The sequence below is a fragment of the Puntigrus tetrazona genome, chromosome 13 (genome assembly GCF_018831695.1).
Source record: "Puntigrus tetrazona isolate hp1 chromosome 13, ASM1883169v1, whole genome shotgun sequence".
NCBI lineage: Eukaryota > Metazoa > Chordata > Actinopteri > Cypriniformes > Cyprinidae > Puntigrus > Puntigrus tetrazona.
This window is the reverse complement of record NC_056711.1, coordinates 24314563-24326668: the sequence shown is the minus strand read 5'-3', so window position 1 is coordinate 24326668 and position 12106 is coordinate 24314563. Positions and strand designations below refer to the sequence as shown.

Here is a 12106-nt window from a genome sequence, read left to right as displayed (position 1 = left end):
CCAAAAATATTCAGCTTTGATATTGAGTTTTTTTGGGTTGATTGAGAACATGGTTGTTGTTGTTCAATAATAAAATTAATCTTCAAAAATACTACTTGCCTAATAATTCTATTTATATATATATATATATATATATATATACACACACACACACATACATGTATATATCAGCTAGAAAATTGCTGTTAATAAATTGAAATATTTTTAAAACCGAAAATATTACCATTTAATAATTATTTTGTAGTACCAAGAACTCTTTTTACATTACTAGGCTAATGAGGTTTATGAAGTAGCCTAATGTCTACCTGTCTGAAGTGTGTATCTATATACGCACACACAAATATAGCCTACTGCATGTGTGTGTATTCTGTTACCAGATCAGTGTATAATCCTGATTTTATTTTAAGATTTGATCCAATCTGATAGTTGAAATCAAATCCTTTTTTTTGCATAACTGGCCTCTTGAGGCTCCATAGAGCACTAGTAATTTAGATTTGGTCATCTGAAAAACTGTGTCTGGTACATTGTGATCCTATCCAGTTTTGCTGTGAAAAACCATCACAAAATATTACATGATCCTGGATAGCAAAACATGGGATTAAGGTTAAGCTTTTTCAACAACTGGCCCTTAAAGTTAAAGTTCCCAGGCTTTCAGCAAATGACAAGACCTAGTTAGCACAACGTTTCCATTCGACGCAGACAGCTATTGCTGAATAACCACAAGGGGGTGCTGCATGACAGGAACTTTATTCTCTTCATACGCAACAAGCCAAAGCAAACAATGCAAAACATAAAAACAAAACAAAAAATTGATACAAATTAAAACTACAGAACTAATTCTCTAATAGTCAATCATAACAGTTTGTTAGTTTTCACAACATAAAACCAACAAAATAAACACGAAACAAAGGTAAAAGGAAACCATTTTAAAAAAGGGATTCACAGGTCTTGGGCTCAAACAGAATCTTTCAGAGTCTTTAAACAATAAAAAGTACAAACGAATCACAAACTCACCACACCCCATATACAGCAGATTTTACCTGAATGCAAAAGACTAAAAATAAACATAAAGGGGTGTTTATTAAGTTAAAGCAAACTCAAAAATATCACTATTACACAATACAGTCACAAAATCAATAATCTTCAACAGCATCTGTGAATTTCAAATGAAGGACATCTAATAACAGTCTTTGGGTTATGAAAGCCTTCACAAATTACACTGGCAAGATTACTTTGATTGAACACCAGTCCAAAATAAACAAGACTGTTTAAAATAAACCCATACAGCATACATGAGTGCACGTATTACGGTATTCCAGAGCAGCATGGACCCTTTCAAAATTCCCTTTTGATATAAAACAATAACATAAGACAAAACCACTTCTGATGCCAAACAGAGCACCATGTCAGCCAAAAACAAAGTTAAAGTTGTAGGATGTGGACTGTAACTGTATAAATGATAAATGTTTATTATGCCAGAGTGTGATTCTGTTTGGTCCACTGTCAATCACAAGGCTCTGCGTCAGCTCTGAATCTTAAATCACAAAAACTGCCAAAAAAATAACTGTTGCGCTAAAATCAAACAAAAAGATTTGTTTTTTAATATATCTGGCTGAATTCGCTTTTATGTCAGTCGATATAAAAATAGTAGGCTAAATAATGAACCTAAGCTTTAGATTCAAGGTCTAATATTAACACAGTGATCATGGCGAGTGCATAAGAAATACGGGGAGATTTCAGGGTTGAGGTCCTCTCCCGAATCGTTACTACACTCACATATCTAGCAACCAGAAACCCTGTATATCCCTCTGCATAAAATGGCAACAGTTTCACGTGTTGCATTTTTCACCCAATAACATGACAGCAATTTGCAAACGACCAGTTATGAAGAGAAGATGGCGATGTTACAGCACTTAACAGGCAGTCAGACAGATACCGAGCAAGCTGCGTTGTTGTGCGACATTTCCCAGCATGCTACATGGCTCTTATCCATATTTCGAAGGCCTTACGCAGCCGCAAAATAAGTATACATGCATTTTCCTCGAGCTCAAGTCAATGACGTACCTTGTAACTGTTATTTGATCCCTTAATATCATGCAAATAACTGATTCCGCGATTCAGTTTAAACAGGGATCTTTTCTCCCTGTTAATACTTCCATGTTTCACAGTGAGGCCATCTTTGGACCTCATTTAAAAATAAGAAGCTAGAACTTTCAAAACCCGGCTCTAGCTTCATACTCTCATGAGACCTTAAACTCTAAAATACATAATACACTTCGCGAGAAATAAACACCCTCTCTTATATCTCTATAAAATATATGGCTGAGTGTGAATGCAATGAATATACTTATTTAAACCTCAGACACCCAAGAACCCAAATCCAGTTAACGGCGATGCCACAGGCTTATTCTTCCTCCTCTTCCTCTTCCTCCTCCTCCTCCTCATCGTCATCCTCGTCATGGCAGTGTGTGATCTCCTGCGGCGTCTGGGGGAAGAGGTGTGGCGGATTGATCTCGCTTATGGAGCGGGTCAGCTGGTGTCTCTTGCACTCGCGGTCTCTGAAGTCGATGGAGTGGCGGTTGCGGGTGGCCATGGGGGACTCCGTGTCGTTGATATCCACGTGAGTGTGCTCCACCGTGGACTCGTGAGGCATCTACATGTAAAACAACAATCAAATACAGTGACTTTTATGATTAATGCATCAACTGTAGACTGTAGTGGGTTTGTTGAGTTTACCAGGACATGGGCGGCTCTGAACAGGTAGCTAAAAGGGTAGTAGAGGAGATTGATGAAGGACGCAGCGTACAGGTCAGCATAACGCATCACTTGAGAGGCAAAGAGAGTCTGACGAGAACCGCTGCGGAACAGGCTTCCCATCATCCCATAGCACATGTCCATGTCATGGGTCACTTTCTGAGGAAATCAGAAAAATTTGCCATGCATAGGAATAAATTAAAATATGAAGTTGTAATAAAATTTCACATTACTTTTAACTGATTTTGTATTTTTAAAGCAATAAATGCAATAAAATCAAAATAAGAGAATAAAAAAAATCTTAATCTCAAGTCCCAGCTATTGACCTGTTCAACCTGTTAATGTAACCTATACCATCAAAATTAATATTTTAAAATAGTGTTTTTCTAGAAAATGACAGTCTCCCAACTGAAGTCCACTATATGGAGAACAATCCTGGAATGGTTTCCTTAAAAACCTTGACATCTTGTATGACATGTGTGAACTAATCCTTTAAAATGTGGAAAACCTAAATACATTTAAAATGGATTTTTCTCCACAGTAACATGACTTCAATGACAATACTGTCAGGACACAGTGCACAGCTTTCCAGTGTAACAAGAAATATACCTTGATCCTTCTCTGAAGAGAACTGATATCGGGTCTCTCATTGCTGCTGCTGTCCAAATGTCTGTGGATAAAAAAAAGAAAAGAAAGGATCGACAAAATGAGATTTGGGATGAGAACAGGGACGAACGAGTAATAGAAGAAGTGAAACATCAGTCCTAAAATAGAAAGGAATGCGCGCCCCTTTATCTGCATGTCAAATGGCTGCAGACAGCAGGGAGGGAGCGTCCTTCTCTGGGTAAACGAGTGCATGACAGAGAGCACGCACAGGCACTGGATGGCAGCGCTGCAAACATCTGAGCAAGAGTTCATGGATGATACCTACTTGTAGAGCTCTGCCAGGAAAATGTCCAGGCTCTGTAGTTCCTCAAACAGTGCTGCAAAAAAGAGAACACAGTGAACTGTCCTCATCTGCTCCCATGGCTATAAAACTGAGCATGATGTGTGTCTGCGCAGTTATTTTTGTATCAGGATGGTTTATATATATATATATATATATATATATATATATATATATATATATATATATATATATATATATATATATATATATATAAAGAAACCACATCTTGTAAGGCCTGAGGGTAAGTACATTGTTAGCTAATTTTCTTTTTTAGATGAGCTATTCTTTAGTTTTTTCTTAATTCGTTTTTTTGTGTGTGTGTGTGTGTGTTTTTATTCATTGTTATTTCAATTTTAGTTTAAAAAGGATTACTCCACACCAAAATTAAGATTTTGTCATTCACTTACCCTTATGTTTGTTCATCTGTGGAACACAACTGAAGATATTTTGTATGAAAAGAGTAAGGCTTGTGACTGTCCCATTGACTGCCAAATAATGAACATTGCCCAGACCCAGAACAATATTACAGACATAGTCATAATAGTCATAAATAGTCATAACACTTTCGTAAAGTGACGAGAATACTTTTTGTTCAAATTACAGAAGAGCATACGCATTTTGCGTCTAGTGGATACTCTCCAAAATGGTGCTACAGTGATGTGAAGAGACACAGAAGCAAATTGCTAAAAATATTGCTGAAATTCTTTGCGTACAAAAAGTCTTCTTGGCTCTTCATAACATTCAGATTGCACCACTGATGGCACATGGACTGTTCTGATGATGTCTTTCATACTTTTTCCCGACAGTGTTCTTACTTGGCAGTCAATGGGACAGTCACAAGCCTCCCAGTTTTCATCCAAAATATCATAAATTTCCCAAAACATTTAGGATGGGGTAACCCTTTAACTAATTAAAAGAAAATGAGAAATGTAGCTTTACTAGCTAGCTGAATTAAATTAAAAAGGTTTCCATTGTTGTTTTTGTCACAGACTCACTGCTCTTGTCGGTCCACACGTGCAGCTCCTGAGCCAGTTCAGGAATCACCAGGAACGTTCTCCAGCCCTGACGCTTCTTAGACTTCAGGATGTCTCCAAAGATGTGGTCACCGATGTACAAGATGTCCTTTCCTTTTGCTCCCAATAGATCACAAACTATGTCAGAGGAACCTGGGGAGAATACAGCATATTCAATTAGATATTTTAGAAAAGACCAGAATTAAAAAATAATTAAATATGAAGAACATCATTTATTTTTATCTTACCACCAGAATACACTATGCCATGTTGCAAGGGGCCTGTATATGTTCCGATCTTCAGTCTCCCAGTGGTCTGCACAACAGAAACATGGCTAAATCAATGAGTCCGTCACATTACTTGCATTACTCACGCAAGTCTAGAGGATCTTACCGTGTCCACCTGTCTCAGGACTGTGCCCTCCCCGAAGAACACTGGCTTCCTGGCGTCCACCAGAATAAGATCAAAGTAGGACTGCCAAGGCCGATGAGGCGTACCAGCCTATAATAAAGAAATAATAGATTCAGTCTGTCACTGTCTTTGTGTACGTGATAAAACTGCAATAACATGAGTTCTTATATGGCCCCTGATACCTCCTGCCTTTCTCTTCATACCCACTTTTTTCAACATTTGTTATTAGAACACTTTTTAATGAAAACTGTAATACTACAGACACATCATAACTGGTAAATTAATCCTCAGAGACTTCTTTTACACAGTGCAGCTTGCTGGTGGTTCATGTCTTCGACACAAATTATATGTGAAATGTGTAGTGTCCTTTGTCAGTGGACATTTTCATTTGGGATCCGAGACAAATGAAAACAACCACTGTTACATTTGTGAACAACAATACTGAAGATTACTTACTTTTGGGCCGTGTGGAAAATCAAACAAGTATGTCATGATTTTCTGAAAAGAGAGGAAATTACATCTTACATTTGGTTCTAATGAAAAAATATTTTTTAGATGGTTATGGGCTCTTGATTTGCGCTGCTGCATCTAGAATAACTCACATCTGTGTACTTGTAGTCACTGTTGGTAACAAGGAACACTTTGGCAACTTCGTTCATTCGGCTTAGAAGCAATGGTAATTTGGCCTAGATAGAAACACAATAAACTACAATTAATTAGGAATAAACATACAAAGTGAAATAAGGTAACAAAAGCGCTGGTCAATAAGAAGTTGTTGAATTAATTGGTTACTTACGTCCTTCACCACATATTTCTCCAGGTTTTCAACTGTTTTCTCCTTGAGTGAGCCCTGAAATGTCACACAAAAGCAGTTACCCACAGTATGAAATCTACGTTAAATCAACAAAGGCCGTTTTTGGCATTTGGCAAAAGTATATTTTGGCATTCACCTTGAAATGGACCCAATCCACAGCATCTCTGACATCCTGAAACATGCTCTTGAAAGACATGAAAAGATCTCCATCTTTAAAGCCAGTTTCACAACTGTATAGGCCAAAAAATTAAAAGGTCATATTAAATGTCGATTCTACCATACTTTCATGCCTGAGAAACCACAGAAGCATTAAAATGAGGGCACAAAAACAAACCTTGTGTATCTAGAGCAACTAGTGAAGAAGTCAACCAGGCAGGCGAAGAGGTATGTCTCTAACAAAGCACAAAAACAATGTTAACATGGACTATAGATTCTATATTGGATTTTGTTATTAGTTGCTAGAAGATTTTAACCTGGGAGGTTGAAAAGTGTATTGAGGATGTAGAAGCGCTCAGTATCTCCACGCTGAATGAACTTGTTTGGGTACAACTCTCTTATCTCTGGACTAAGAAAAAACAACAGTTGAAAAAACACAAATTATGATGTGCCTGTAACATCTACATAAAATAAGTGAAACCATTTACTTCCTTAATGCAATATTGTCTTATTGTTAATGATTAAAAAGTGCATGTTCTTCCAAATATTTTTTCATTTATATACTATATATATTAAATAAAAAACTAAAAATGAAGCTTTCAAGGCAGAAGAATGAATGCACAAGCAAAGTGAGCACTATGCAGGGCATCAGTTGCTCTTAAATTATGAGTGCAGACTCACCCACGCAGGAAGTTAAAACCATGAGCGCACACAAGGATGTTTCCATACGCATCTACCTTCAGCAGGTTTCCATACATTGTATCAAACACCAAGCCTCTGAGAGATGTACAGAATTTGTGTGAATATAGACAAAATACAGTTCGAAAAGGATATTAGAAGAGCACGTTAGAAAACAACCTTTGAAATCACCTTGTGGGAAAAGCGGGGTCATAGACAAAGTTTAACAGCTCTTGTGGGTAACCGATGGAAACCAGTCTTTCCACAGTCAGATCGAAGCCGAGAGATTCATACTCCGGAGACTTATACACTATTAACAGACAAGAACACAGAGTGATCAAAATGTTATAATATGCAACACCATTTAAAAGTTTAGGGTCATTTATTTGATCAACAAATACAATAAAACAATAATTATTATATTTTAAAATAACTACTTTCTATGTGAATATATTTAAGGATTTAACTCTTGATAGAAAAGCAAATTTTTTAGCAGGTATTATTCCAGTCTTCAGTGTCACATGGTTCTTTAGAAATTACTTTTTTTATTATTATCAACACTGAAAACAATTGTGCTCCTTGATAGAAATTGTGATAGAAACATGACATATTTTTTAATTTAAAAAAGTCTTTACTTTCACTTTTACTGAGCATGTGTGTGCTTTCTATAACAAAATCTTACTGACTTTTGATATCAAGTAGTGTATATCAAAAAGAATTGACAAATGGTATTATTGTTGCCAAATAATCCATTTCCTTCATTTGTTGGTAAAATATGGAACACTGGTTAGTGGTTACTGGTTTGAACAACTGACTAACTGTGGCTTGTTGTTAAAGACACAAACCCTCTCAAGGAGCCTAATAAAGCGGATCTTAACTGCTTAATTTCTTAATAGAAGCAAAAAGGTTTAAGTGAACAGAATGTTCTCAGGATCTTTATAGGCAAAACATCTGTATTAAGTTGTATCATGTTGCAAGAAACCCCCTTGGACCTCAGCTGGTAATTTCCACAAAGATATCGCAATCTTCTGCTTGAAAGAAAGGAAGGAAATGTAAAGCATTGCTGAAGCTGAGCTGACCTCAAGATCAAGCTTTACAAATATCCTTGTAACTGTCACACCTCAACCGTAACCGAATCTACGTTTATCCAAGGATTTTACTGACCAACATGGACTAATCATTAGCATAAAAATGAAACTAAATGGAGTCAAAATTATTGTGCAGTCTTCACTTTTTTTCTGCTGAATTACTTGCCGAGGTAAGCACATTCACTGCTCTGCAATTAGAAGGAGTTACGCAGCAGCACGCACATTGATCCAGCAGACTAAGCAGCTCATGCTTGGTGGTAATATTAGGCTGTGTGCTGGCAATAGAACATAGTTTCCTGTGAACGTTAGCACTCGTTTATCATTACAGATCCATAAACGGGGAGATAACCAATCAAAAGCACCACATTTTATATCATGGATGTCAATGCACCCATTCATCTTGTTGGGAGCTTTACGTGCAAGAAATCATGTGCCTGACATGAGCCAGCTGAAGACAGGGGTGCTATTTACAGAGCCATGACACCGAGGATTGCCTTACAGTACCCCGCTATGGTGTTACCGTTTCGCAATGCTTTACGATTCTTTTGAACTTACTTCATTAAGACTTACAACAAGGCACACACTGTTTCAGAGGCGGCGTACACTCAATCTTACCTGCTAGAGTGTAGTCCATATCAAAGCCAAAGCATTTTATCTTCTCCATTGCCAAACTTCTATTGACAAAAACTCTGCAGAGATAAAAGCAGTCAATTTAAGATAAATGCCACTGATGCGATACGTTTTCTGTGTTAAATTCAGCAGACTGTATTATTCCATTGCCTTGAACACAATCCGTGAGCTGTTCAGTTCTAAAGGAGTTTATGTTAGTGTAGATAATGAGTCACACTGACGTATTGTGACCTGTAAAAGAATTAATACATTTGGTTAAATGATATTTAATCCTAATCCTATTTCGGCCAGCAACAGCAAAGTATGAGGTGGAGCAAATCTGTAATATTCCTTGATTTACAGTTAAATCAAGTTTTTTTGGGGTGGTAATGACTAAAACATTTTAAAACAACTTCATAGCCTGCTGAACACATCTGTTTTACAAACCTGTTTTTCTTTTTTTTCCTTCTATAAACTGATACATGATGCATAAAAATAATATTAGTATATGAACGGCTATTATTAATCAATCAAACTATGCATTTTTATACAAGACTTTTAAATTACAGTTAAAAGATAAAATTGTAAACTGCTGCGACATAATAGTTGATTTAATAATAGTGATTTTAAGTTTAAATCAAATATCTGTTATTGTGTTCGAAAGGGTTTGAAATTGCGCTATGGTCAGTTATTTTTACTTGATTTTAAAAGATATATTTTTATTTGAATTCACCTGATGCTAGACCATCTTAATTCAGCTCCGCATTTGCAGTAAGACATTTAAAATATTTCTAGGAATAAATTAGCGGTTAAGTGATGTGTTAAGAGGAAGAATGAAGGACATATGGCTAGGGAAGGCAAAATGAAGGAATGATCTCACAGATTCAAATCCCATCACAGGTCTTCCTATGGACACCTACATACAATCACAGCACAGTGCAAAAGCATTGATGGTTTTGTTCATTTTGTATTTTTAGTGCTGTGCTGTGATGAGTACATGGGAGAAAAAAAAACATCAATTACAAAACAGATAATCAGTCAGCACTGCAGGTCAACAAAAATAACTTTGGCATACCTCATAGAAGGATGACAGTGGGCCAGTTCCTGTGGTAAGCTTTGTAATAAAGGAATACATGGACTATATATTATATCAGTACACACTGGCTAACGGCACTACATAAATAATTCTTGTGTCTTATAAGTCTTGTATGCTTAGAAATGACATTTCAGGTCTTCATACCAACAGACTATTTTTTATTTATTTTAAATTGCACTTTGTGACTGCCATGATGTTTTTTTCCGCAGAAAAACACATTTATAGCATAGCCTGCATGTAAATATGGATTGTTCTCATGAAATGACTGTTTATCATAACAAACACAGCATTTTAGGAACTTGCAAATATTATGCTGACATGCCAAAAGGCTTAAAGTAAATACACATGGAATACGAGAATCTTCATGTGAACGTACGCCGTTACAAAGGACATTTAAAATATTTTTTTTTTGTGTAATACTGAAAGACATTTAATAGTTGGTCACGCTGAGAAAACAATTCATTCTTTTAATTGAACAAAAAGACTGCAATAGACAACTTTTGCATAAATCACATGCAAGCTGACATACTTTCAACAACGAAGCCGACAGATTTTCACAGACAGACATATAAACAGGTGCATCCACAGAACAACATATTTGCATGACAACAGTAAACATGCTACTCACCACATTACATTTAAAATTAAAAAATGCTAATAACCGATATACAACTGACTGAAAGTTAGGCCTATTTTTCCTACCCCGTGGCACTGTGCACATAAAGTTTCAGTATTTTAATGAATATACATCTTTATTATTGATCATAATATCAACTGGAGCGGAGACCATTTCTGAAAACTTTTTGTCTTGATTAAATTTAGGTATAAGACAATGGATTTGTTTTCAAGTTACCAAGATAGTAACGGCAATGGCCTTCATAGTTGAAAGCATAAGTTAAATGCGTAAGTACCTGTGATGCACCTCTCTTCTGTATTTCTTCATGGATAAACCATCCATGTTGGCAGGAAGTTCTGCATAATTCTGGAGTCGATCACTCCAAGAGGTTGTCATCTTTAACCGTTATAAGTCTGAGAAAGAAAGCAGCACTTAAAAAGAAGATTTTTTTTTTTTATGCAGTGCAGGCAGACAGCAGAACACAATGCATTTGAATATACATGGCACTGAGGTTACATTTTCACCACAATACATTGTTGCAAAATAGCCCTGCAGATGACATGCAAAATTTTCACAATCAAAAAACAGAGACATTCAAACGTGTTTAAACAGAATCTCAAAATGTCCATCCCATCTGATCTAATGCTACACTTAAGTATGACAGTATTTCCTGTATCAAAAATAAACAAGAATAACACTAAGCTACACTAAGCTGCTTGAAACAATGTTTAAAGACAAATTACAAAATACCAGGTTTATGATAATGCTCTCTAGATACCCTTTAAGGAACTACTTCTGTAACGTTAACGCTGAAATACAACTCAGAGACACACAGTATTTTGAAAACATGTATTTTTATTTGTTTATTTATTTATTTTAACTAAAATCCCAGAAATACATTTACTTTTCTTATTCTCTAGGTTTAGCAAAAATAGTGATATTTGTAAAATACCATCAGCAATTCAAATAAAGTACACATTTTTACAAAACACAAATAAATGTGTATATTATTTTCATATGTGTCTGATGTTGCATATACAAGACCATTCATATAAGGTTAGTATATATCCGCTATCTTATTGAATTCAAAGCACCTGCTGTTTTATTTATATAACGACAACGGTGAGTTTCCACAGCCTGCCTTAGTAAAAATGTATTAATAATATCGAGACATAATGCGAGCAGATCTTTGCTCTTGCTCATGCAGTTCCGTGATGGTAAAGTTAGCACCACAGCTAACTAACATTCCTTTAGTTTTGATTAAACGGAAACTAATGCGTAAGATGGAGCAAACTGCCTCAACGATTGTCGTTTAAACGCTCTTATTCACAGTTATTCCACTTCGTTTTAATGCCATAACTACTGTTTCCTGAAAAGCGAATATGCGCTCAATTTCAGCAGGCTGCTTACCTCACCTCCTTCAACGACCAACAACTGCAGTTCTGCGCTATCTGCATACTGCGCATGCGCAAACCATCCAGCCACTAGATGTCCATCCAGCGACTACATGGCGAGATTCAAAACAATATTAAAACCTATTGTAAACACAATTAATATGAATCCATAATGGCTTATAGTATGTGCGGAAGTAGTGTAATATATTACACGATCTAATCTAAAACGAACCATGAATCTAAAAGCCACACAGACCAACTGCAGTGATTTATTATGTATTTCATTTATTTATTTTTATGTTGACAGTGACATGTATATGATTAAAGTAAAATGATGTATTCGATTTCCATCAGCGAACAGACGTTAAAAGAGAGAGAGAGAACAGATATTGGAAGAGAAATATCGCCATCTATTGGTTCACGTTTTTAAACTGCGTTCAGAACAGTTTAAAAGTTTAAATCAGAACTTTAAAAAAACACAAAGAGCAAAATAGTGTTGTTTATTTTATTTTTTATTAAATTCATCAA

At 35.9% G+C, this 12106-nt stretch overlaps 1 protein-coding gene across 5 annotated transcripts; it reads right to left on the bottom strand.

Moving 5' to 3' along the window:
* Positions 1–730: 730 nt before the first annotated feature.
* nt5c2a (5'-nucleotidase, cytosolic IIa) lies at positions 731–11644 on the bottom strand. Of its 5 annotated transcripts, none has more exons than XM_043255524.1 (19): positions 11595–11644; positions 10480–10597; positions 9548–9586; positions 8479–8552; positions 6968–7085; positions 6779–6874; positions 6415–6506; positions 6276–6333; positions 6078–6171; positions 5924–5977; positions 5730–5813; positions 5584–5625; positions 5110–5217; positions 4965–5031; positions 4699–4869; positions 3686–3737; positions 3364–3424; positions 2737–2913; positions 731–2653 (listed from the first exon to the last, which is right to left on the bottom strand). In XM_043255524.1, the coding sequence occupies exons 2-19, from the start codon at positions 10578–10580 to the stop codon at positions 2405–2407; spliced, it is 1737 nt and encodes a 578-aa protein (XP_043111459.1). In that variant the 5' UTR covers positions 10581–10597; positions 11595–11644; the 3' UTR covers positions 731–2404. The 5 variants fall into 5 exon arrangements, with proteins under 5 accessions (XP_043111459.1, XP_043111463.1, XP_043111460.1 ...); XM_043255528.1 differs by lacking the exon at positions 11595–11644 and adding an exon at positions 9353–9456 and having other exon boundaries at positions 10480–10582; XM_043255525.1 differs by lacking the exon at positions 9548–9586 and having other exon boundaries at positions 11595–11643.
* Between the last annotated feature and the right edge of the window lie 462 nt (positions 11645–12106).